Below are 24,507 nucleotides of genomic sequence, written 5' to 3'. Positions count from 1 at the left end.
GCCATGCATCTGACCACTCGCCTAACCTGTCCAGATCACCCTGTAATCTCCTAATATCGTCCTCACATTTCACCCTGCCACCAAGCTTAGTATCATTAGCAAATTTGCTAATGTATATATTGTAAAAAGCTGCGGTCCCTGCGATATCCCACTGGTCACTGCCTGCCATTCCGAAATGGAGCTGTTTATCACTACTCTTTGTTTCCTGTCAGCCAACTAACTTTCAATCCAAGTTAGTACTCTGCCCCCAATACCATGCGCCCTAATTTTGCTCACTAACCTCCTATGTGGGAATTTATCAAAAGCTTTTTGAAAGTCCAGGTACACTACATCTACAGAGTTACATCCTCAAAAAATTCCAGAAGATTAGTCAAGCATGATTTCCCCTTCATAAATCCATGCTGACTCTGACTTATCCCGTTACTGCTATCTAGATGTGTCGTAATTTCATCCTTTATAATAGACTCCAGCATCTTTCCCACCACTGAGGTCAGACTAACTGTCTATAATTTCCTGTTTTTCCCTCTCCCACCTTTCTTAAAAAGTGGTACCACAGTAGCCACCCTCCAATCCACAGGAACTGATCCCGAATCTATCGAAGTCTGGAAAATAATCACCAATGCATCCACGATTTCTCGAGCCATCTTCTTCAGTACCCTGGGATGTAGACTATCAGGCCCCGGGGACTTATCAACCTTCAGACCTAACTCTCTCCAACACCAATTCCTGGCAAATATAAATTCCCTTAAGTTCAGGTCCTTCAGCCGCTGTTACCTCAGGGAGATTGCTTGTGTCTTCCCCAGTGAACACAGATCTGAAGGACCAATTCAATTCTTCTGCCATTTCTTTGGTCTCCATAATATATTCCCGTTTCTGTCTTCAAGGGCCCAATTTTAGTCTTAACCATTTTTTTCCCTTTCACATACCTAAAAAAGCTTTTACTATCCTCCTTTATATTTTTGGTCAGTTTACCTTCATACTTCATTTTTTCTGTTTATTTCCTTCTTAGTAATCCTCTGTTCTTTAAAAGCTTCCCAATCCTCCGTTTTCCCACTTATCTTTGCTATGTTATACTTTTTCTCTTTTAACTTTATAGGTTTCTTAACTTCCCTCGTCAGCCACGGCCACCCATGCCTCCTCCTAGGATCTTTCTTCCTTTTTCGAATGAACTGATCCTGCATCTTCTGCATTATACACAGAAATATCCGCCATTGTTCCTCCACTGTCATCCCTGCTAAGGTATTGCACCATTGAACTTTGGCCAGCTCCTCCATCATAGGTCCATAGTTCCCTTTATTCAACAGAAATATTGTCACTTCCGATTGTACCCTCTCCCTCTCAAATTGCAGATTGAAGCTTATTGTATTATGGTCACTACTTCCCAATGGCTCCTTCACTTCGGGGTCCCTGATCAATTCTGGCTCATTGCACAATACCAGATCCAGAATTGCCTTCTCTCTGGTAGGCTCCAGCACCAGCTGTTCTAAGAATCCATCTCGGAGGCACTCCACAAAGTCTCTTTCTTGAGGTCCAATACCATCCTAATCCCCCATAACAACTGTAGTAACATCTTTGCGATAGGTCAATTTCAGCTCCTGATTCAACTTGCATCCGACATCCAGACTACTGTTTGGGGGCCTGTAGATAACTCCCAAGAGGGTCTTTTTACCCTTAGAATTTCTCAGCTCTATCCATACTGATTCTACATCCCCTGATTCTAGGTCCCCCCTGCGCAAGGGACTGAATATCATCCCTTACCAACATGGCCACCCCACCCCCTCTGCCCGTCAGTCTGTCCTTACGATAGCATATGTAGCCTTGAATATTCATTTCCCAGGCCCTGTCCACTTGAAGCCACGTCTCAGTTATTGGAGATTATAATTACCCTGTCCTTGATTAAACACCTCAAAAATGCTCAGTTAATCAGGGAGAGCCAGCATGGATTCGTGATTGGTAGGTCATGCCTGGCATGAATTTTTTGAAAAGGTAGTGGGCAATGTTTATGGATATTATGGATATGGACTTCCAGAGGCATAAAGTCCCACATAAGAGATGGCTAACTAAGGTAGAATCCCACGGAATTAAGGACAAATTACTGACATTGCTGGGAAATTACCTGAATGGCGGGTGACAAAGTCGGGGTAAGGGATACGTACTCAAACTGGCAGGATGTGACCTGTGATGTCCCACAAGGATCTCCATTATTCAGATTCATTATTAATGACTTGGTTAAGCATACAGATGATGATGTAAAATTACAAAGGGATATAGATAGACCAGGTGAATAGGCAAAACTCTGACAGATTGGTTTCAACATAAGCAAGTATGAAGTGATCTATTTTTGTTGGATAAAGAATTGAGCAGGGTACTTTGGAGCTGGTATGATGTTAAACACAGTGAATGTCCAGAGAATTGGGGCTTCGGATGCAAAGGTCTTTAAGATGCCATGAAAAGATGCAGAAAATAATGAGGAAATGGGATGCCGGCCTTTATATCTAGAGTACTGGAATATAAGGATGCAAAAGTTGTGCTACCGTTATACAAAACCCAAGTTAAACCCCATATGGGGTACTGAGAGCAGATCTTAGGAAGGATATATTGGCCTTAGAGTATATTGTAGATTTACAAGAATTATACATGGAATTCAGGGGTTAAGTTCTGAGGAGTGATTAGACAAATTAAGCTTGCTTTCTCTAGACCTTAAAAGGTTAAGGGGTGATCTGATCAAAGTCTTCATGGCGTTAACAGGAAAAGACTGTGTAAATAAAGATAAACTGATTCCAAAGGTTGGGATTCTAGATGTGGGCACCACTCCCTCCGCGACTCCCTCATCAGGTCCACACCCCCCACCAACTCAACCTCCACTCCCGGCACCTTCCCCTGCAACCGCAAGAAATGCAAAAGTTGCGCCTATACTTCCCTCCAAGGCCCCAAGGGATCCTTCCATATCTGTCGCAAATTCACCTGCACCTCCACACACATCATTTACTGCATCCGCTGCACCTGAAGTGGCCTCTTCTATATTGGGGAGACAGGCCGCCTACTTGCGGAACAGTTCAGAGAACACCTCTGGGACAACCAACCCATCCGCCCCGTGGCTGAACACTTTAACTCCCCCTCCCACTCCGCCAAGGACATGCAGGTCCTTGGCCTCCTTCATCGCCAGACTATGGCAACATGACGCCTGGAGGAAGAGCGCCTCATCCTTCCACCTATTGCATTCCCAATGCCCCTCCCCCAAGTCCCTCCTCCCTACCTTTTAAATTAGCCTGCTTGGCACACCTTCCCCATTCCTAAAAAAGGGCTTATGCCCGAAACGTCGATTCTCCTGTTCCTTGGATGCTGCCTGACCTGCGCTTTTCCAGCAACACATTTTTCAGCTCTGATCTCCAGCATCTGCAGTCCTCACTTTATTCTAGAAGTGGGGGCATAGTCTAAGAATTAGGACCAGGCCGTTCAACAGAGATGTCAGGAAACACTACTACGCAGAGGGTAGCAGATGTTTGAACCACTCTCTTCAGTTGTTTGTTTTAAATTTGAGGTAGATTAATTTTTGACAAGCAAAGGCATTACAGAATATGGGCCAAAGGCAGGTATGAAGTTAGGCTATTGGATCAGCCGTGAATGGGATGATTGAACGGTAGAACAGGTTCAAGGAACTGAATGGCTACTCCTGTTCCTGTGTAAATTTGAAGCATTAGCAAAATACAAAGCCTGTGTAGGGCAACAAGGACATGACAGGACTGGGCATTAAATCAACTGAAGTTTTATTGGTGGGGAGCTGTTGAGGATTGAACCCACCCTCTCCTCCCTGACCTATCACCTTCATTCCCTCCCCCACTCACCCATTGTACTCTATGCTACTTTCTCCCACCCTCCTCTAGCTTATCTCTCCGTGCTTCAGGCTCACTGCCTTTATTCCTGATGAAGGGCTTTTGCCCGAAACGTCGATTTCGAAGCTCCTTGGATGCTGCCTGAACTGCTGTGCTGTTCCAGCACCACTAATCCAGAATCTGGTTTCCAGCATCTGCAGTCATTGTTTTTACCTCGTTGAGGATTGAAAGTCCAGCCAGGAGAGCACGGGAATAGCGAATCTGGAAGTTTGTGAGATTCACAAAAACATGTTAAATTGAATCACTTTGACACAGCACTGCCGAATACAGCATGGAGCTTGCTATCCCCAGCCCCTGCTGAGCTCCCATGTGTTATTTGTGGGAAGATCTGTGTGTCAGAGATGTTGGAGGGAAATTTCATAGTGTAAACCAGCTAGGCATAGCCTGATGAACTACCAGGAAAGGAGAAAAACAAAAGGAGGAAAGGGCAAAACAGAAAATGTATTTTCCTGGAAAATAAACTTGTTTTCACTGTTTGTATGTGAATAATTATTTTTCCAGTTAATTTTAATGGCACTGACCACCTTTTTTTTAACCGTTCTAGCTACAGTCTCAAGAACAGGAACCTTAATGGCTCAGCAAAGACCAAAAGTAAGTTATTCTAAGACTTTTTGCAGAATGGTATCAGTTTGCAGTAAGATCATTTACTCTGAATTCTTTGTGAGCCAGGGATACTGAATCTCTACAGCAAGTGTTTGTGTGCGCGTGCGCTATGGAGATGTACCAACATCATATTGGAGTTTAATGCAGAAAAGTGTGAGGTAGTTAACTTCGGAAGAAGTAACAGGAATGCAGAGTACTGGGCTAATGGTAAAATTCTTGGCAGTGTAAATGAACAGAGAGATATGTGTTCAGGTGCATAAATCCCTGAAAGTTGCCACCCAGGTTGATAGGGTTGTTAAGGCATATGGTGTGTTGGTGTTTATTGGTAGAGGGATTGAGTTTCGGAGCCACGGGGTCATATTTCAGCTTTACAAGATATTGGTAAGGCCGTACCTGGAGTATTCTGTACAGTTCTGATCACCACATTATAGGAAGGATGTGAAAGCTTTGGAAAGGGTTCAGGGGAGATTTACTAGGATGTTGCTTGGTATGGAAGCACAGTCTTAAGAGGAAAGGCTGAGGGAACTGAGGCAGTTTTCTTTAGAAGGTTGAGAGGTGACTTAATTGAGATCTATGATGATCAGAGGGTTAGATAGGGTGAACAATGAGAGCCTTTTTCCTTGGATGGTGAATGCTAGCACAAAGGGACATAGCTTTAAATTGAGGGGTGATAGATTATGACAAGGCATAGTAAGGGCATGGGATGGCCTGCCTACAACAATAGTAGACTCACTGAAGGGCATTGTACATACATATGGATAATAATGGAACAGTGTAGGTTAGATCAGCGTCAGATTAATTTCACAGGTTGGCACAACATTAAGGGCCAAAGGGCCTGTACTACGCTGTGACTTTCTACGTTCTATGTTCTACAAAAGGGTTCCAACTAGCTGTAGTTGAAACTCAACTGTGTCTGAAATATTGTGTCAGTAAATGCCCACTATCCTTGCAGCAGCTAGGGTGCTTTCATCCTGACAGAATGAGCTGTTTCCACTATTTTCGGGCGGTTTGGAAGAACCAGGTTGTGGTGTTGGAGATGAGGAATGGATTATGCATGTGACTCGTGATAGATCTCTACCAGCTGACCATTCGAGGGCAACGTGTGTGCATTGGGAGCCTCGTTACCTCCAGAACATTGTGATGCATTGTGGAGGTTGCCTGAGACCATCTGGACTGGGGTGAAGGGGAGCTGTCTAATACTCCCTGGAGAGTGTCTCCAAAACATAGACACAACTTCATGAAGCAGAGGAGGACATCGAAGCATTCAGGACAGATCAGTGTCTGTGCTTCTTAGTTGAAGATTAGGTAGAGTTCTTTATCTGCCTTCTGGACCCACAGGGAAATACTTAGGTATCTGAAAACAAACATTCAGAAAGAGGTAGAGGTGAGGGTAAAGGGAGAGATTGGAAAGTAATCCGACCCATGGTCTGACCATGTAGGCTTTGTACCTTGTGCCTGTCAGTAGGTTCAGAGCGAAGTGGGGTTTGAGAAGGACCATAAGGCTAGAATGCAACCTCCTGGATACACCAGCCTTGGTGATAGTGGCATCATTTCCTACAGCAGGTTTGAATGATTGAGTTGTAGCTTTCCCCCTGCACTGATGTTCTGTTGTTTGTGGTCATGGACCATGTTATTTTGCATATGGGGTGGGGGAGAAGAGAGAGAGAAACACATAACAGAAATGAGCATGTTACAGTGTGCCTGGCACAGCTGAATAATTGGAAGATGTGGAGTCTGTGAGCAATGGCTAAGGGGTTGGTAGCATTGAAAGAGTGAGATGGCACATCTCTATATTAGCCCCTAGCAGGCACATCTCTGGCCTGTTGCTGAGTGGCTAGTGAAATGTGATTCTCTGGGAAGCATGCAAGGTTATTAGTTAGAAGATATCCTTTGAAGATGCATACTCTAAACTTGGGCGTTTTTCACTACTCTCTTCCTGTGACCCTCTGGATAAAAAGGTCACTGATCTACAATGTCCACCCTCTTTTGCTCCATTTGTTGTCCTTCTTACAGCCTTTTCCACTGCAGATAGTCAGCAGTAGTTTTGGTGAATGAATGCAACTCCCATATAAGAGGGGCAAGCAAACTGAAGCTCTTACTGACCGACCATGCAGAGTGTTGGAACCATTGTTGTGCATTTTGGCAGCCAGTAGCATGGATCACACTCATCTCAATGTTACACTGATTTAAATGAGGAGACCTGCATACTGCCTGCTTCGATGGCACTGGCCATGAGCTAACCATGAGGCTGACCAGCCAGTGGTGTTCAAATCCTGGAGCGAATTTTTAAAAAATCTAGGTCCATAAATGCATGCATTAACAATTTTAAGCCTGGGGGGTGTACAGATTTTCAAGGGTAGGCATTCAAACCATATTTATCTTTGTTTTTTTGAAGTATTGTGTTCAAAATTGAACAGTACTGCTCTGGATTGGTTTTGTGTGTGTGTGTGCGTGCGTGTGTGTGTGTTGCATGTCATGTGGAAAGCAGGAGGAAAAACAGTTTGTCAAGGCATGGAGGTGAAATTTGGGACGAGCTGATATTTGCTCTCCAATTGAGTTATTTTCATGACTGTGATGCAAATTGCAGCAAGATGAACCATTAGAACAAGGTAAAAGACAGCATGTGTATACAGAAAGGAAGACAGCAATGTTGGTTAAAAATCTGAGGCAACAAAATCAATACCAAGCTTTACATTTAAAACCCAAACCTAAAACTAAGTGAGCAGGAAGTGAAAAATACAAAACTTTGCTTACCATAAAGCCACTTTTGGTAATGCTGTGGCTCCTTCAAAGTGCTTTACAGCCAGATAACTCTTTTCGAAGCTTCATCATCTGTATTTATTTAGACTTGCTAAAATACTAGACAGTATGTGAAGAAATGCTAAGTGCATTTAATCAGCCCTGATTTGAGACTAATGTGTGCGTTCTTTGTTTTTCTGGTTGGTACAGAAAACAGAAGACAACTTTAACAGCACCAGGAAACAATCTGTTGGAGCACAGTTCAAAGTATGTATCAATGTTAAATTCTATCCGTTAGTTACCAAGGTTACCAAAATAAGTTTGTATTTGAATTCCTAGTCTTTGAGAGGAAACCATTCAGGATGCTGATCTATTGCACAATACTCTACAGGAAATGTCTGGCCAAGTTGGTTGGGTTTTTTCACTTGATACAGAGTCCTTTCTGTCAACATGCAGACCCCTCTACAGCACTCCTAGATCCTACAATATTGGTTTCTTTGGCTTAAAGGTCATTGCAGGTACCAATTAGCATCAGTGAAAGTCAGCAACAGAAGTGTGCGTGTTGCAACCCATGTCGGTTGAAGGTGCAACTTAGACCATCGATATGTGCAATAATTAGAAGAAAGATTTTGACAAGTTTATTGAAAGTTGAGGCTTTCTACTAAGTGTGAGAAATACATGCACGTCCATCAAATAAGACTGCGAGATGTCTGCAGTGTGAGGGTAACCACAGGATCGCAGCATTAGTTTATCACGGAAGAAGGCAATTCAGCCCACCCTGTCCTCACCCTTAATGAGCAATTAGCTTTGTTCCATTCTCCCACATTCTCTCTATAATGCTGTACAGTCTTCCATTGCAGAGAACTGTCTAAACCATGTTCTAATAATGTGATTAATTTATTGCGGTTCTTAAGGAAACTGATTCATTTGAAGATGACAGTTTTTGCATACTCAGATTTTAATGTGGTCACTTCAAAATCAAAGAATTGTGAACAGTTGCAGCTTGGAGGGAGACCATCCAGATTGTTGTCACTAGCTTAAAAACACTTCTTAGGTCGGCTTTGCCTCTTTTCACCGTTGCTTTCAATTGGAGTCCCCTGACCCTCCGCTCTACTGCTATTATTGTAACTGAGTCAGGCCTCCAGGCCACTTGTGATCCTGGTGAATCCAATGATGGTTCATTTGGCTCACAAACAGATCAACAGGCCAACTTTAAAATGGTCAACTATTTCCATGTAAGACAGCATTGGGCCAGATCTCATAACACTTTGAAGGCAGGAAAAAAATGAGCAAGATGGTAGTACAATTAGAGTCTTAGAGTCATACAGAACAGATACAAACACTTCGGTCTAACCAGTCCATGCCAAACACAATCCCAAACAAAACTAATCCCACTTGTCTGTGCTTGGCCCATATCCCACCAATCCTTTCCTATTCATGTACTTATCTAAGGGGCTTTAAACATTGTAATTGTACCCACATCCACCATTTCCACAGGAAGTTCATTCCACAAGTTTACACCCTGTGTGTAATTAAATCTCTCTCCCTTCACCTTAAAACATATGCCACCGAGACTTGAAATTCCCCATTCTAGGGAAAAGACACCTACCATTAACTCTATCGATGCCCCTCCTGATTTTATAAACTGCTGTAAGATCACCTCTCAACTTCCCACATTCCAGTGAAAAAGGTCGCAACCTATCGAGCCTTTCTTTATGTTCCATAGGAGCCAATCAGCAGCATCGCCGCCCAGCCACTCCCAGGGCAGAAACTAAGTCCCTCACCTAGAGTACACCCCACATCTGCGCCATCCCTGGCACTGCCCCCAAGTGCTGCCCAATAAAGGGAAAGTATATGGCTTAAAGAATTTATGTCTCAAAATGTTTTGGATTTTAAATCAGGTTCCAGTTCTGTTAACTGGAAAATTTCACCTTGCAGCACATGCTCAGTAAAAGTACTTATTTTTAAAAAGAAGTTGAATATGTTGCTTCTCCAGTGCACTCTGTATCAACATTTAGATATATCATAGAATCATACAGTACAAAAGAGGCAATAGAGTCATAGAGCTGTACAGCACAGAAACAGATCCTTCAGTCCAATTTGTCCATGCTGACCAGATGAACTACAATAATCTAGTCCCATTTTACATCCCTCTAAACCCTTACTATTCATCTACCTATCCAGATGCATTTTAAATGTATTTTTACCAGCTCCCACCACTTCCTCTGACAGCTCATTCCATACACTCACCACCTTCTGCATGGAAAAGTTGCCCCTCGGGTCCCTTTAAATCTTTCTCCCTCCTCTTAAGTCTATGCCCTCTAGTTTTGGTCTTCTCTCCCCTGGGGAAAAGACTTTGGCTAATTACCCTATCCATGTCCCTCATGATTTGGAGTGCTGGAATTGGACTGTCACATAACACGACAACAATCGCACAACAGCTGTTGGACTATAACCTGGTGTTGTGCGATTTATAACTTCATGCCCCTCGTGATTTTATAAACTTCCATAAGGTCACCTCTCCATCTCCGCTCCAGGGAAATCCGCCCCAGCCTATTCAGCATCTCCCTATAGCTCAAACCCTCCAACCCCGGCAACATCCTTGTAAATCTTTTCTGAATCCCTTTGATTTTCACAACTACAGCAGAGACCAGAAATGAATGCAATAGTCCAAAAGTAGCCTAACCAATGTCCTGTACAGCCTCAACCTGATGACCCAACTCCTTTACTTGATGGTAATATACAATGGTCCTCTGGTCCATCGAGTCTGTATTGACAAAAACTATTACAAATATTTTTGTGTAAAAAACCAAATGTGATGTTGAAACCCAACATCTTGTTTGAGTTGCAAAACTGGCCTGCATATTATTCTATTGCTTATGTTTTCAAGCATTCTTTAGCAGTGCTGATGGAGAAAATGTTTGCAGCAAACCCACATTTCATTCGTTGTGTCAAGCCAAACATCAATAAGTTGCCTGATCATCTGGACAGTAAACTTTTCATGGATCAGGTGAGTCTTGCAGCCTTTAGTTTATGGCAATAAATTATAGATCAAGGTCAGTTTATTTCTTGAGCTGGTGATGTGTATCCATGATCGATCATACGTGCATCACTTGTTCCATACTGATCCTAGTACCACAAATCACTACAAATCTTCAGAAAGTTAGGATTTTGCTATAGATTTACAAGGATGTTGCCGGGGTTGGAGGGTTTGAGCTATATATTTAGGGTGATAACATTTTTTTCTATTCTTGCATTGTATATGGGCATCACTGGCCAAGCCAGCAATTATTGCTCACCGCTAACTGCCCAGAGGGTAGTTAACAGGCAACTATGTTGCTGTGGGTCTGGAGTCATATGCTTTATTAACTGCACAATCCACCTATTCTGTCACCTTTAAGACATAAGCTTTGATGTCTCCCTGCTCATATGCACCATTTTGAGTAACACCTTTACTTATTACTCGCTCCATGTTCTTTCTATCAAAATGCATTGCCTCCACTTCACTTCTCTGCATTGAACTTCAACTGACACAAATACACTCACTCCACTAACTTCCCAATGTCTGTTTGAAGTTTTACATTGTCCTGCTCGTGGTTTACAGTACTTACCAGTTTTGTATCAGGTGCAAACTTTGAAATTGTCCCCCTGCACATCACAATCTAAATCATTGATATATGAGGAACACTTCCTTGGGGAATTGCATGATGCATCTTCCTCCAGTCCAAACAAATACCCATTTATCTTTATTCTTTGATTTTTATTATTTAGTCAATTTTGTATCGATGTTGCTACTGGCCCTTTATTTCATGAGCTCTAAATTTGCTCTCAGATCTGTGGTGTGATATTATGTCCAGTGTCTTTAGTCCATCTACTCTATCAACAGCATCACCCTAATCAATTTTCTGTGTTACCTCTTCAATCAACTCCAAGTTAGTTGGATACAATTTCTCTTCAGAAATCTGTGTTGGCTGTCCTTTTATTAGCACTAATCATTTGAACAAATTGGTGCTATCTCCCATTACTGTTTCTACAAGTTTCCCCATTGCTGAAGTTAAACTGACTGGTCAGTAATAGCTACACCACTTACATGCTTTTTTCAGAGAAGGACATTGCAATTCTCCATTCTTCTGGCCCCATCCCTGAGTCTAAGGAAAATAATAATTATAGTCAATGTCTTCACAATTCCCATTCATGTCCTTCAATATCCTTGGATGCATCTCATCCAGACCCAATGCCTTATCAAACTTAAATACTGATCGCTTTTAAAAGATGATTTCTTTATCAATTTTGAATCTTTGTGGAGACTCTGTTTCCCTTTGTCACCATGAGCTGGGTAGCATCTGCTTCCTGAAAACAGATGCAAAGTATTAAGTAATTTAAGCCATACCCTTTGGTTCCATGTGGTATTCCCCTTTTTGATGCCTAGTCTGGGCTTTTCCTTTTACCAACCTTTTACTAGTTGCTATCTCTTTTTTCGTAATTCCTCTTTGCTTGCATTCTTTTTTATCCACCTTTTGAACTTTCTATATTCAGTTTGGTTCTTGATTGTATTTTCTATCTAATACCTGTCATAAACACTTCTATCTTAATTTCTCTATCCTTTTTAGTATATTTTTCGTGCATGGTAAATGAAAAAGCAGTTTGATTTTATGTAATATTTTAGCGTTGGTGGTTGTGTTATAATCCCAATTGCTGGTAGTACTGGACAAGTCAGATCCTAGTGATTTGCTAGATCGTAAGTTTCATTTTTGTTATTTATCGACTTTGGTGGTCAATCACAACATATTTATTAGATACTGTCAATGCACTTTTAACAAAAGAATATCAAAATTTATTACATAAGGAAAATTAAAGGAACTATTTTGTACTGTAAAAGAACTATTTGAAGTAATCTTAATACAAAAGTTAGAAATAAAGACTTCCCCCTTTTAGCCCCAGCTTCAATCTTACAGGATCTCAAACCTTAGTGAAGAGTCAGCCTGTCTTCATTTAAAATTTCTTGTTCTGTTTGCATGACTGTAATTGTGCTCTGGAGATTTCTTCTCACTTATTTTGAAATGGTTTAAGAGCAAACTTGTCGATTTTGTTTTTTGTTTTGTAATTTTTTTTTCTCTTCATATCCTCCACTTTCAGCAGTTCTTTGCTTCAGGAGTTTTCTTTGAAGCCACTCAAGACTTTTCATTTCTTAAAAAAAAAAGCTAAATTAACAGGCTTTTTTTGCTTTTACTGACCAGGCACTAATAGCCTGACCCATCTATTTTCTAACTCCTGGGAGGGCACCCGGTTGCCAAGCCACAGTAGTTCTTTTTCTATCCTTGTTTCTGATGCACTGAATTGTTCACCTAAAGCTCCACTCCAATGCTAGAAACCCTCATTTGTAACGCATATTTTGGGAATCTTCAAATACCATGACAGCATTCAGAACAAATCTAACATAGAACTAAAACCACATCTCCCCTCCTTAACACATATAATATAGAAATACAAAGCAAGCTTGAAGCTCAAGCTTCCAAATAATTGTAGTTACATATCATGAATCTTCATTGTAATTACTTTTTGTCTCATCTACATTGGTTTCACTTCATTTTAGCTACGATATAATGGATTATTGGAAACCATCCGAATTCGTAAAGATGGATATTCGTGGAGACCATTCTTTAAGGAATTTGCAGAAAGGTACAACATCTTTCACTTAATGTGGTAAATATCCCGAGAGCAAGATGAGAGAAAAATGTAAATAGAAAAGCATGTCCAAAAGCATGGTAATGGGAAGGCTTTGCAAGACAGTGTAATAGTGGAAAGATTTCGAGAAACCGAGAGTAAGGCTGAAGCAGCTGGTGGTGGAGGGGAGGAGGTACAGCATTTTTGTAAATGTCTGAAGTTGTAATGAATAGAATCTTACAGTTTGACTTAAAAAGCAAGATTTTTAATTTGAAAACCACATTGAAATCAAGCATCAAAACGAGGTGTCCAAAAACTTTATATATAATGTAGTGAAAGGCATAGTCTTAATTTGTAATTTTCTTCTTGCAGATATGGGATACTGCTTATTACACCCAATATATCACTTACTAAAGAAAGGTAAAATGCAATTGAAATCTCTTTTGAGACTGTAACATTTTAAACTGAAAACTGCTTTGATCATTTAGTTATGAAATCATTTTTGTTAAAAAGTTAAGTTTTTAAAGGTAGTTGTGCAGGCTAAGTTCACTTTAAGATTCATAACTTAAATAAGATTTAAAAGATTCACTGAAAAGTAAGTGAGAGTTTACTTCAGATTTGGATGAGTAATCAATATATTACTAATGAAGATGATAAACAATAATATGAAAGAAGTTAATATCTTAATCCATTCTCTATCACTGCCTGAGAATGTAGTGATATTGTCACTCTTGATTTCCAGATCTCTCTCTCAGACTGTGGCTGAAGACAAAAAAAAGTGAGCTCATGCAGTAGAAGTGATTCTGAAGCAGCTGTATTCTGCAAGCTTTAGTCCTGTGCAAGATGTAGCTTTCCTTGTTGCTGCTTCAATTTTCACCTGTATGAGCCGGAATGTAATTTATGACAGCTAAATGGAATCTGTAGAAATACATCTTAAACAGAACCAAGGGAGTGAGTTTTCATGGGGGTGTTCCCATTGCACAGTTGATACTGTAGCAAATGTTTGGTGTAAACCTTACCTCCCCATTTAAGTGAAACTTCTGCCAAAACTGTAATGGAATAGTGAGACACCATGGGAACTACCCATGGGCTTAAATGGTGAAAGTACGTACGAGCAAGTTTTATAAGCATTCTGCTTGTTCAGAAGAGGCAATTGTTTTTTTTTAATTTTGAAGATCTGCCTTCAGCCTCATCTGCAAACTGTGTCAGAAGCAGGTTCAGTCAAGTTAGATTGTGAACATGCAGCCCTACATATTGACAACAAAGCAATGGCACTGACAGAAAGCAGGACAGTCTCCAAGCTGGATCATTAGCAAACTGAGAGTATAGATTCAGTTGCCAATATGAGATCAGTTTAGAGAGATAGGTGACAATAAAGACATTGAAATTGGCTTAGAAAGGAAAGGAGGAGGAGGAGGAGGAGAATCAGCCTGACTGTACGTGGCTATCCAGTGATCCCTCCTAGAAAATACGCATGTCCTGTTTGACTAGGCCATTAAACAGACTCACAGGATTTGCTGTGAAGCCTTGCCCATAAAAGACAGGTTACTTGAACAAAGAACCAGACACTGAGGATTTAGTCTCTCTCTCTCTCTCTCTCTCTCGCCCATCCATCTCCAAACTCTGACCAAGCTGGAAGTAATTTTTTTGTCATCTCTGTACAAAGATTAATAAGAAAAATTTGAAAATCCCAAGTGATACACTCTAACATTTCACGTTACTGTCAAGTGCCAACTATGCTCAGTTGGTAACACACTAGGTTAACACGCAAACTTGGCAATAGGAAGTGATCACAGTATTTACAATGCAAAGTTGAGGGAGAGCTGCAGTGTTTGAAGAAGTTATCCTTCAAGTGCAATGTTTAAGATCTGTCTGAACAAATGAATGTGGCCTTAGTTTGAGGGCTGAGCATTCTGCTGCATTTATACCTCCTCAAGACAGAATTAAGGACTCCTATTGTTTGCTGGAGCTTGTATAACACAGGAGAGCTGTGTTTATTTACAGTAACAGTGATTTCAAAATGAAATACTACAAACCATTTCTTTTGAGATGTTATAATGCAAACCTAAGTTTGTTATCGTGATTCATTTTTCTTGTCTTTTCATAGTTGCTTAGCTATTCTTCAAACCACAGGCCTGAAGGACTGGAAGTCTGGGTAAGTTTGAATGAATCTAAAGGTGGCATTGTTGAGGAAAAAGGGTGAATAAGCCTGATATTTGTAAAGATTTCATTCTCAGCTCATTAATTCAGACTTAACTGGAAGTATGGATTGGAGGTAATTGCTGATTCTCAACAGTTTGAACACAACAGATTGCTTATCATTGGAAAGGGAAAGAATGTGAAATTGAGTGGGGACCCACATCTACCCTGATGAAATGTTCAATCTCAGTAGTAGCACGTGCTTTCTCCACAGCTGTATCATAGATTGCAGCATCTTTTACTCTATAGAAACATTGTCATTCTTTTTCCTTCTCAGTTTTTAATTCAAATCAGTTTTCGGAATATCCTTCAGTTAAAAACTGCAAGGTATCTTTTTTTTTAATAAATAAAATTCCCATACACTCTTCTGTCTGCGTAGCCAGCCTGATTGACAAGTCAGGTGGCCAATCCTGAAATAGAAGCTAGACTAGGCTGAAGGTCTCAGGAGGCTGGAGAGAGATGGTGGTGGATGAGTCAGCAGTGTACTGGGAGCTTTTTAAGAGTCAGAAGGGAATTAGTCCAGCTCCTCCTGGCCCAGAAGCAGTGCTGTAAAAAGAAATGGGCCATTCGGCTCAACAATTCCACACCAATCCTGTGAAGAGCATCCCACCCAGACTCATTCCCCATACCCTTTCCCTGTAACCCTACATTTCCCATGGCTAACCTATACATCCCTGAACACTATTGGCAATTTAGCATGGTCAATCCACTTCACCTGCATATTTTTGGGCTGTGGGAGGAAACCGGAGCACCTAGAGGAAACGCACACAGACACCGAGAGCATGGTGGAATCGAACAGGATCCCTAGCGCTGTGAGGCAGCAGTGTTAACCAGTGAGCCACCATGCCGCCCTACTACGTATCTAAAAGATCTAGCACTTTTCATCTCCTTTCATATGCCAGGTTTCCAGCGACTCTGGTTAAAAATAGAATCATTCTTAAGATGAGGCAGCCTGTTAGTGTTTGAATGGTTAGCTTACTTGCTGCAAATGGATTAATCATTAAGCATTTTAAGACATGATGAGTTAGGAGCAGGAGGAAGCCTTACAGCTCGACAATCCTGCCCCACCATTTAATAAAATCATCACTTATCCTCAATGCAACTATCTGGACAGCCCCAATTTCCCCTGATTCTCTTGGGCTCCAAATATTGATTGATCTCAGCTTTAAATACACTAATGATATAAGAAGTGATTTCTTACCTGAACAAAACGTACCTATATTTGAGGGTTAAAATAACCTGTACCGCAACTTCTGGTTGGTGAGTTGACAACCAGAGTATGTAAATTTAACTGTCCCATCCAAAGAACAAAGCCATATTTTAGCATTATTTATTTTAACATAGAGGGATTATTGGGACTTGCAATATTGACCTGAACCATGCTGGAAGCACAGTCCATAATGCATAAAAACACATGGTGAAACAGCTAACTCTGAGCAATTGATCTGTGAAAACCAGGCTGAATGATGCATTCTGTGCAATAAAATTCAAATTCCCTTCACCGCTACCTGTAAAGTCATTGAATACTTATTTTGTGACAATGATGGTCTTTTGGTACTTTTGCCTATTAGCTTTCAACAGGGTACATCATAGCTTGTCTCAATATTGATCTTGTCCCTTTCTCTGTCTGTGTCCAGCTAGTAATCAATATGGCAAAACCTAATATGGGGCCTGACTACAGAAGGCATTTTCAGATCAAATAATTCCTCACACACTGTGGAGTCAAACCTAGGAATATTCTGTTCAGTGTAGCTCAGACCATTGGGTGAAGCTGTTCTTTCAGTTTGCATAATCTGTTCGCCTAGAATCACAGAATCTCAACAATGCAGAAAGAGGCAGTTCGGCCCATCAAGTCTGCACTGACCCTCTGAAGAGCATCCCAACCATGCCTCTACCTAATATTGTAACGCTACATTTACCACAGTCTACACATCCCTGGACACTATATGGGCAATTTACCATGGCTAATCCACCTAACCTGCCCACCTTTTGGTGTGTGGGAGGAAACCAGAGCACCAGCGGAAACCTATACAGAAGAGAACAGGGAGAATGTGCAAACTCCACACACAGCCTGGGTCACTGGCAGCAGTGCCAACCACTGAGCCACTTTGATGCCAACACAACAACATCAGAAGCAGCAAAGTTCAGTTAGTATCTGTGGTTCCCTGACATTTATATGGATAATGCCAGATAAACCCAGGTATGATCATAGTCATACAGTACAGAAGTAGTGCTTCGGGTCCATTGAGTCTGTACTGCCAAAGCTACTCAATCTACACCAGTCCCACTTTCCTGCACAGGGGCCCATAGTCTTGAATGTTATAATACTTCAAGTGCTCATCCAAATACATTTTAAAGGTTGTGAAGTTACCCATCTCTGGTACCCACCCCCAGGCAGTGCACTCCAGACCCCTACCACCCTCTGGGTGAAAAAGCTTTCCTCAAGACCCCTAAAACTTGCTATCTTTCACTTTAAAATTATGCCCCTGTGTGATTGACCATTTGCTGACATGTCCTGATCATAAAAATGTTTAAATCAAAATAATCTGAAGATGCATTTTGAAGATTTTACGTGTAGGGCTGTGATTATTTCCTTTGGCATCTTGTTTTGTTGAGGGTTGACCTGGTGAGGAAAGGTGGTTGAATCACTGTGTAAGATGAACATTCCTCTAGCTGTAAGTGTTGATCATTCATATAGCTTCACTAGGAACTTTGGTATGTCTCTTTCTGGGGCTAATAAAGAAGTCTATGTGCATTAAGCAAGAAATTATAGTTCTATTTATACTGTTTTTAGACCATTAATGCACAGCCATCACAATGTAACTAGTAAAAATATATCCTTGGTTAATCAGTGAAATCTGAACACTGAGTCATTTTAAACTACACTACAATAGTAACAGATTATATCAAACATAAAATATTGCATATTTACCTGAAGGTAATCTGTGATTTCCAAAATATAGAGCGTTCAGATTCCGTACTTTTGTTCATGCTAATGCGGTCATGTTGTAACAAAATAATCATTATTACAATTCACCTAAATTTAACAAATCAGTCAGTCCAAAGCTGCCTTACCGGTGAACCAGGAATACTGGTAATGCTAAGTTCTTGATTATGTTTTGTCCTTTTGCAGAAAATCCCGTTTATTCTTTAAATACTGGCATCAGGATGAGTTGGCAAAGTGCATAGAAAAACTTGAAAAGGCGGCAATAATTATCCAGAAAAGTAAGCAAGAACTGATCACTTTGATTTTGAAGAATGCTGTTCTACTTGGTGGGAAATTATTGTTTTATTGAAATATGAAAGACTTAATATTTTATCTTTGTAATAAAAACAAGAATTGATAAATAGCAATTTTTTGATTGATTGTATTAGGCACAATCCTTGAAGATTTAAATTTAATTCCAGTCCCATGTCATTCAAACTGACCTCTCAAAATAACTCCGACCAATTTATTTTAACAATACGCATTGATAGGGGTCAAAATCTTCAGCCTGACTTCCAAGTAATGACAGGACATTGTGCACTAATCCTTTTCCCACAAGCACTCAGTACAATTTCCTTTCTGACTTTATAAATGGTTGCACCTGAAGACATCCACTAATGCAGTTTGCATAAAGTAAGTGTCACAGTCCAGTGTAATGTGACTTTTACTTAGCATAAGCACAGTTTGATTTCTGCAGAGCTCCACTTGCCTTTCTTTCATGAGTGAATCAGTTTACAGAAGCCTCCTGGAGGACCTAGAATAACATCCAAATAACTGTTAACATCCGTGCACCGTAAATACCAAACGATATCCCTCCAAACCCAACCTTTTAATGGGGTCATTCAGCAACTGTGACCAGCAAGATCTTGATTGTTTGTTAGCCAGAGGTTTACCTGGTCAGCAAAACTGACATCAAGGTTCAAGAGTTAGACGTAGCTATTTGGAATTCAGAAAGCAAGCAGATCTGCCATGATCTTGATGAAAGGCAGAGGCAGGCCTACTTTTGTTTCTAGTTCATATGCTTGCATGTTACTTTTCAATGAGTGTTCAATTCCTCCCCACCATCAACAAGGCTTAAGTTAGAAGACCGTCCTTAACCTTCTCCACTTAAGTGTAGCCATTGCAACACTAAATGCTGAATGCAGTCCAGGACTTAGCATATTTCATTGGATTTGAATGTCCACCTTCTACATCACCAGGACACTTTTGTCCACCACTTTGGTTATCAGTGAACTGCCCTGCAGTGTGGGTTTTCTCCTCTAGGGCATTGGTACCCAAAACGGCAATGTTTATGTTATTCCTCTAACACCCAAATTAGACAGGATTAATGGAGTCTGGAAGATTCAATAGGTATTACTTAAAGCTCCAGATACAGACATTTTATACAAGCATTTCAGTATCTAGGCTAATATTAAATTATTTGGTTACGAGGAGTAGCACGCTTTTATCTGCATGTCATGCTTCAAGTAGCCTCAGTTAAGCTGAAGTCTGATACCTTTATACCCTCAGGTAACATGCAATTATACAGGGGTAATATCGGGAGCATGTCTATTAAAGGAGTTCAGCCTGTGATATTACACAGCACAGCCGGATGCACTGCAGCAGCTCACCAGGGTTACAGGACAGCACATCCTATCTATTAGTAGCCAGTAGCACAGAAGAGTAGCAGTTAATGCCGTGGGAACTGTTGTATAAGACAATGCCTAGAAAGACTTGCTGACATCAGGAGATTAGCTACTTCCAGCCGGATGAAAGGGTCTGCTGTTGCCAGGAGCTAACTGATGTGTTCAGAATGTGGTGTGGGGTTCAGGTTGGCTAGTTGTATACAGAATGTTTCAGTAGCAGCAAAATGAACTTACACTCAAGTTGAACTTGGTCTCTCACAAGAGAATGACATGTATTTCAAAAGTACCGACCAGCTATCCTTAGCCACACACGCAGATGACAAGCAACATGAATTCGACTGGGACAACACTACTATTATAGGACAAGCCAAACAGAGAACAGCCAGGGAATTCCTAGAGGCATGGCACTCATCCACAGATTCAATCAATAAGCACATCGACCTGGACCCAATATACCGACCACTGCAGCGGACAGCTGGAACTGACAACCGGAAGCGGCAGATACAAATCACTATAAATGTCGGAGGAAACATCACAGAAGCGCTTCTCAGGAGGCTCCGAAGCACTGAGGATGTCACCTAGACAGGGGTCTGCAACACAAATTCCCAGCTCGGCAAACAGAACCACAACAACGAGCACCCGAGCTACAAATCTTCTCCTAAACTTTGAATACTAATTTTTATTTTAATGAGGGTGAGGAGTGTATTTATTCCACTACTGTCAATGTGAAATAGAAGAAACAAGACACAAAGGGGCAGCAGAGCCACCTCTGACTTCATTCCGTTCATGCGTTGTTTGTTCTGTAAGTTATCCCTATGGCATGAACAATACAGAGCTTCAGTCAGGGCAGCTGGAAGCAGTGCTCCCTTTTTTATTGGAGTCTCTGCCTCTCGAGCTGGCTCCCACATTCTTGAACATTTCTGTCTCAGCTGGAGGTGTGCTCACTCTCCGGCTCTGTGCCGGTGGGAAATGAACAGGCAGGGTGATATAAGCCACAGGTTTGATGTGAGGCTGCAATGTAAACATTGCATGTCACCCAGCGGTGCCTCCACAGGAATGTTGCCTACAAATACAGTAACATGAACTGTAATTCATATTCAATGAACTATGCAGCCTCCAGGACTCTGTTCATAGCAACCAGTTGTTTTAAAATTTCTTGAAAATAATGGCTGTGAGATTGAGGCTGAATCCCTGTAGTCTCTGGGCTATACCAAGTGTGTTGACAGCCTACATTGGGGCATAAATATTGAAATATCTTGGTTGAGCCATCTAATCCCATGTAAAAGATTTTTCCTATATACAATGCGAAGAGCACTTGCAATTTCACATCTTCATTCTCTTCTGGAGTGTTGTTTTATCTTTGTGAAAATGCATCTCATGTAGTCGAGCAAGGGGACAGAGTGGCAAGACCCAGCAGACTGCATTATTGTGCTGAAATCACAAAGACATTCTTGTTTTCCATTTGTACTTGTTGCTTGTTACATTTCTGAAAAGTAAATATACTTATTTGCCAAAACAAATACTTTGTCAAAGTGAATTGGTCCATGGAATTAATTTCTTTGTTCTTCAGGCTACAAAAGGTTTCACTGTCAAAGCAAATATAAAATTTTATTGGCTGAGCTACAAAACCAGCGTCAGTTGGAATTGGAAAGACAGATTGAAGAAAGACGGCAAATGGAATTGGAACAAGAAATGGAGAGAAAGAAACAGGAAATGGAATGGAAGAATGAAAGTAGGTGTGGTTTAGGCTGTAACCATTTTTGCTAACATTCTGGCAAAATCCCAATGTTGATCAATCCATCAAATTTTGACCATTCCAAAGACTATTCCCTAAAAATTGCAGACCTTGAAGCCGGTGTTGGAAATTCATGCAACATGTGGGTCAGGAAGAGGTTTAAATTTGAATCAGGAAATGGAGCTATCTGCCTTTCACACCTGTCCTTCACGTGCCAGCCTGGAAGAGGCACCACTTAGTTAGTGTCCCTTGTTTGGGATACTGCAAGGTGTAAATCTGCAAAAGTAATCAATCCCAGATCAGTTATTTTCACATTGTTAGACAGAACTCATCTGCAAGGGAGAAGTGAGCGAACAACGGTTTACTTTAATCCTGGAGTTGTCCATGTTATGTTTCTATACATACTATAACCCTCAGGATGCCCTGCTACAATTTCAGCAGCACAGTAGAGTGAACAACTATTTTCCTCCTGTACTGACCTGACTCCTCCCAATTATACTCATGATCTTTGCTGTTTGGAGGTCAGGGTTGAGAAGAATTTGTTTATTGTCTCTCCACCTGCCTACGTGTGGAGAAATCTTGAAATTTTAGTAAAACAAAGAACTCCGAATGTTGGAAATCTGGAACAAAAACTAAAGTGAATTTCCCCACCACTCCCTTCTCTATCTCATTCCAACTTCCTGACCAGTTCCCTCCAAAACACAAAGCAGTGTACAGTTTAGGCGAGTGTTCCACTGGTTACACCTAGTAAATGTATAATATACCAACATAATAAACATCATCTTATAGCAGTCCAAGAATATTATTGAAATGAAGTCTCTGAATGGTTTGGGTTGTTAAGTAGACTGTATAAACTCAAAAATAAGTGATGTTGCATGGAGAATGATGCTTTGTTAAGCAAAGTCTTTACCATATAGGAACAACAACTCCTCCAATTCCACTCCCAAGGAAGAAGAAGCCTCTCCCACGACCTCGTTCTGTAGCTGTGGATAAATTTCGAAATGCTGTCCAGCCTCCTGTTCCCAGACCCCGGAGTAAGTTGGTGGAGGTATGACTTGCTTTCTGAACCATTTTTCTATTTCTGAAACTAAATTGCACATTATTTTCTGTTACAATCCACAAAGAGATTGAGAACTTTTTAAAGAGATTTGATTTTCAGACTCTGTGCATCAGGTGACACAATTTCACATTTGAAACTTTTATTATTCGCAAGCATACTAAAAGCAACAGCAATTATACATTAAAAAAACTGCAGAAAGGGTATTTCCTCTTTATGTTCTGAAGTGACCTGAAATTCAAAAGCTGCATTTTATATTGTATATCAGACTCTTCGACAAATTGCAGACTTTACAAGATCTGCTTCCAATGGGCTTGCTTCGTCCCACTTTCAGCCATGACGTGTGATGTCTATCAAAAGTTCCCTTCCGTCTTTTTGAAATTCCAATTTCCAGGAGCACTGCTTGTTCCGATGATTCCTTTCTCCCAGCCACACCAAGACACATCTTCCAGTCTCCTTAAATTTTTACTGGTCCCATTTCTTCAACCAGAAAGCTTGTTCCTACCTGCATTCTGCCTGATGGCTAACAGAAATCCACTCTTTCCCCAACTGTCTGCAACAGCTGCTGCTCTTGTCTTGTTCAGACACATTAATTCTTTCTCTCGGGTGTTTGCTCTCGTTCACTCGCTGTCTCTTGCTTTCTCTCACTCTGTGACCTGGGTACCTTTGACACTTGATCCACAGTAATGAGACACTATCTCTTTTGTGTTTAAGTGTTAAACCTGACATGCAGCAACAGAACTTAAGCAGGTCCTCATGGTAATTAGGCCACATTGGCTTATTTCCAAGTAGTACCATGCTCCATTTTACCTTGGATTAAAGCAAGAGTTTAAAACATAACCACTGTATAAATCCTTAGATTTGTAATGCTCTCAATTAAGATTGAATCCTTTCCTCACTTTCTAGATCAAACGTGAACAGCATGATGTGGGTAACTCTTAATATTTATATTGAAAAATGATAAATTTAAATAGGGCTTACCTTACTTTTTAAAAGTGCCGGGTCTCTAGCCTTTGGTCTCTATCACTGCTGATTTGATCATGTCTAAGTTTTGAGCTTTATAGCTTAGTTGCTGCCTGGAACAATAATGCATGCTGCATCAGCAAAAGAGCAAAGATTTTGGGAGTAATGAGGTGACCTGATCAATTATTTGGAGCAGCAGGTGTAGTGACAAGTTATTGGGAAGGGCTAGGAAAGGAGATAGAGAATGGGAGGAACATATATTTAAAAAGGGCAGTATGTGGTTTGTAAGATGCCTATTCAAGTTATCTTTGTTTCTTTTGAGTATATTCTTCTTGACAGGAAGCAAAGGGGCGATAATGTTGGCAATACCGGTTTGGGGAGGATGATCCGCTCGGAGAGGCGTTGCATTGTTAACTTGAGTTTTTCCATGTCTCAGCAAATTTTAATTTGCATGATTTCAGACCTAAAGAAAAGACACTTTACACATTTTAATATGTAATCAACACTATATGATAAAGATGGAGGGCTCTTGTGGTGCAATGGTAGCACTCCTGCCTCTGGGTAGGAGGCCTGGGTTTGAGTCTCCCCTGCTCTAGAGTTGTCTGAAGAGGTCGATTTAAAGATATCCAGGATATAAATGGGGCTGCTGGACACATAAGTGACAAAACTGTGTATAAGAAAATTAATAGTAATTATCATAAATACGCTTCATTGTATTCTTTTTGTTCAAATGATCAGAATTTTTAAAAATTTCAAATCTGTAAGAAGAAACCTATTTTTTTCTAAAAGCTCTGACTTAAAATTATTATATTTCATAGAGATGTACAGCATGGAAACAGACCCTTCAGTCCAACCTGTCCATGCCGACCAGATATCCCAACCTAATCTATTCCCACCTGCCAGCACTCAGCCCATATCCCTCCAAACCCTTTCTATTCATATACCCATCCAAATGTTCCTATTTCCAATAGGAAGGAGACCAGAATTGCATGCAATATTCCAACAGTGGCCTAACCAATGTCCTGTATAGCCACAACATGACC

The 24,507-nt window shown here is 40.8% G+C and overlaps 1 protein-coding gene and 1 long non-coding RNA gene across 3 annotated transcripts in view; one reads left to right on the top strand and one right to left on the bottom strand.

Moving 5' to 3' along the window:
- Positions 1-24,507, top strand: part of LOC122548471 (myosin-IIIb) — a 176,406-nt gene that overhangs the window by 123,222 nt on the left and 28,677 nt on the right. For both annotated transcript variants that reach the window (XM_043687195.1, XM_043687186.1), the window contains exons 16-24: positions 4,438-4,484; positions 7,446-7,502; positions 10,126-10,245; positions 12,829-12,914; positions 13,272-13,319; positions 15,007-15,054; positions 18,232-18,323; positions 21,280-21,441; positions 22,362-22,492. In XM_043687195.1, the coding sequence (XP_043543130.1) occupies positions 4,438-4,484; positions 7,446-7,502; positions 10,126-10,245; positions 12,829-12,914; positions 13,272-13,319; positions 15,007-15,054; positions 18,232-18,323; positions 21,280-21,441; positions 22,362-22,492 (791 nt within the window). The remainder of the gene's footprint in view (positions 1-4,437; positions 4,485-7,445; positions 7,503-10,125; positions 10,246-12,828; positions 12,915-13,271; positions 13,320-15,006; positions 15,055-18,231; positions 18,324-21,279; positions 21,442-22,361; positions 22,493-24,507) is intronic.
- Positions 22,467-24,507, bottom strand: part of LOC122548485 — a 6,054-nt gene continuing 4,013 nt past the window's right edge. Inside the window, exons 2-3 of the long non-coding RNA XR_006311250.1 lie at positions 23,483-23,577; positions 22,467-22,531 (exon numbers count right to left, since the gene is read on the bottom strand). This is a non-coding gene — a long non-coding RNA (uncharacterized LOC122548485). The remainder of the gene's footprint in view (positions 22,532-23,482; positions 23,578-24,507) is intronic.

Source organism: Chiloscyllium plagiosum, chromosome 1 (genome assembly GCF_004010195.1).
Source record: "Chiloscyllium plagiosum isolate BGI_BamShark_2017 chromosome 1, ASM401019v2, whole genome shotgun sequence".
Classification (NCBI taxonomy): domain Eukaryota; kingdom Metazoa; phylum Chordata; class Chondrichthyes; order Orectolobiformes; family Hemiscylliidae; genus Chiloscyllium; species Chiloscyllium plagiosum.
The sequence above is the reverse complement of the archived record's forward strand: the minus strand, read 5'-3'. Positions and strand labels throughout refer to the sequence as shown.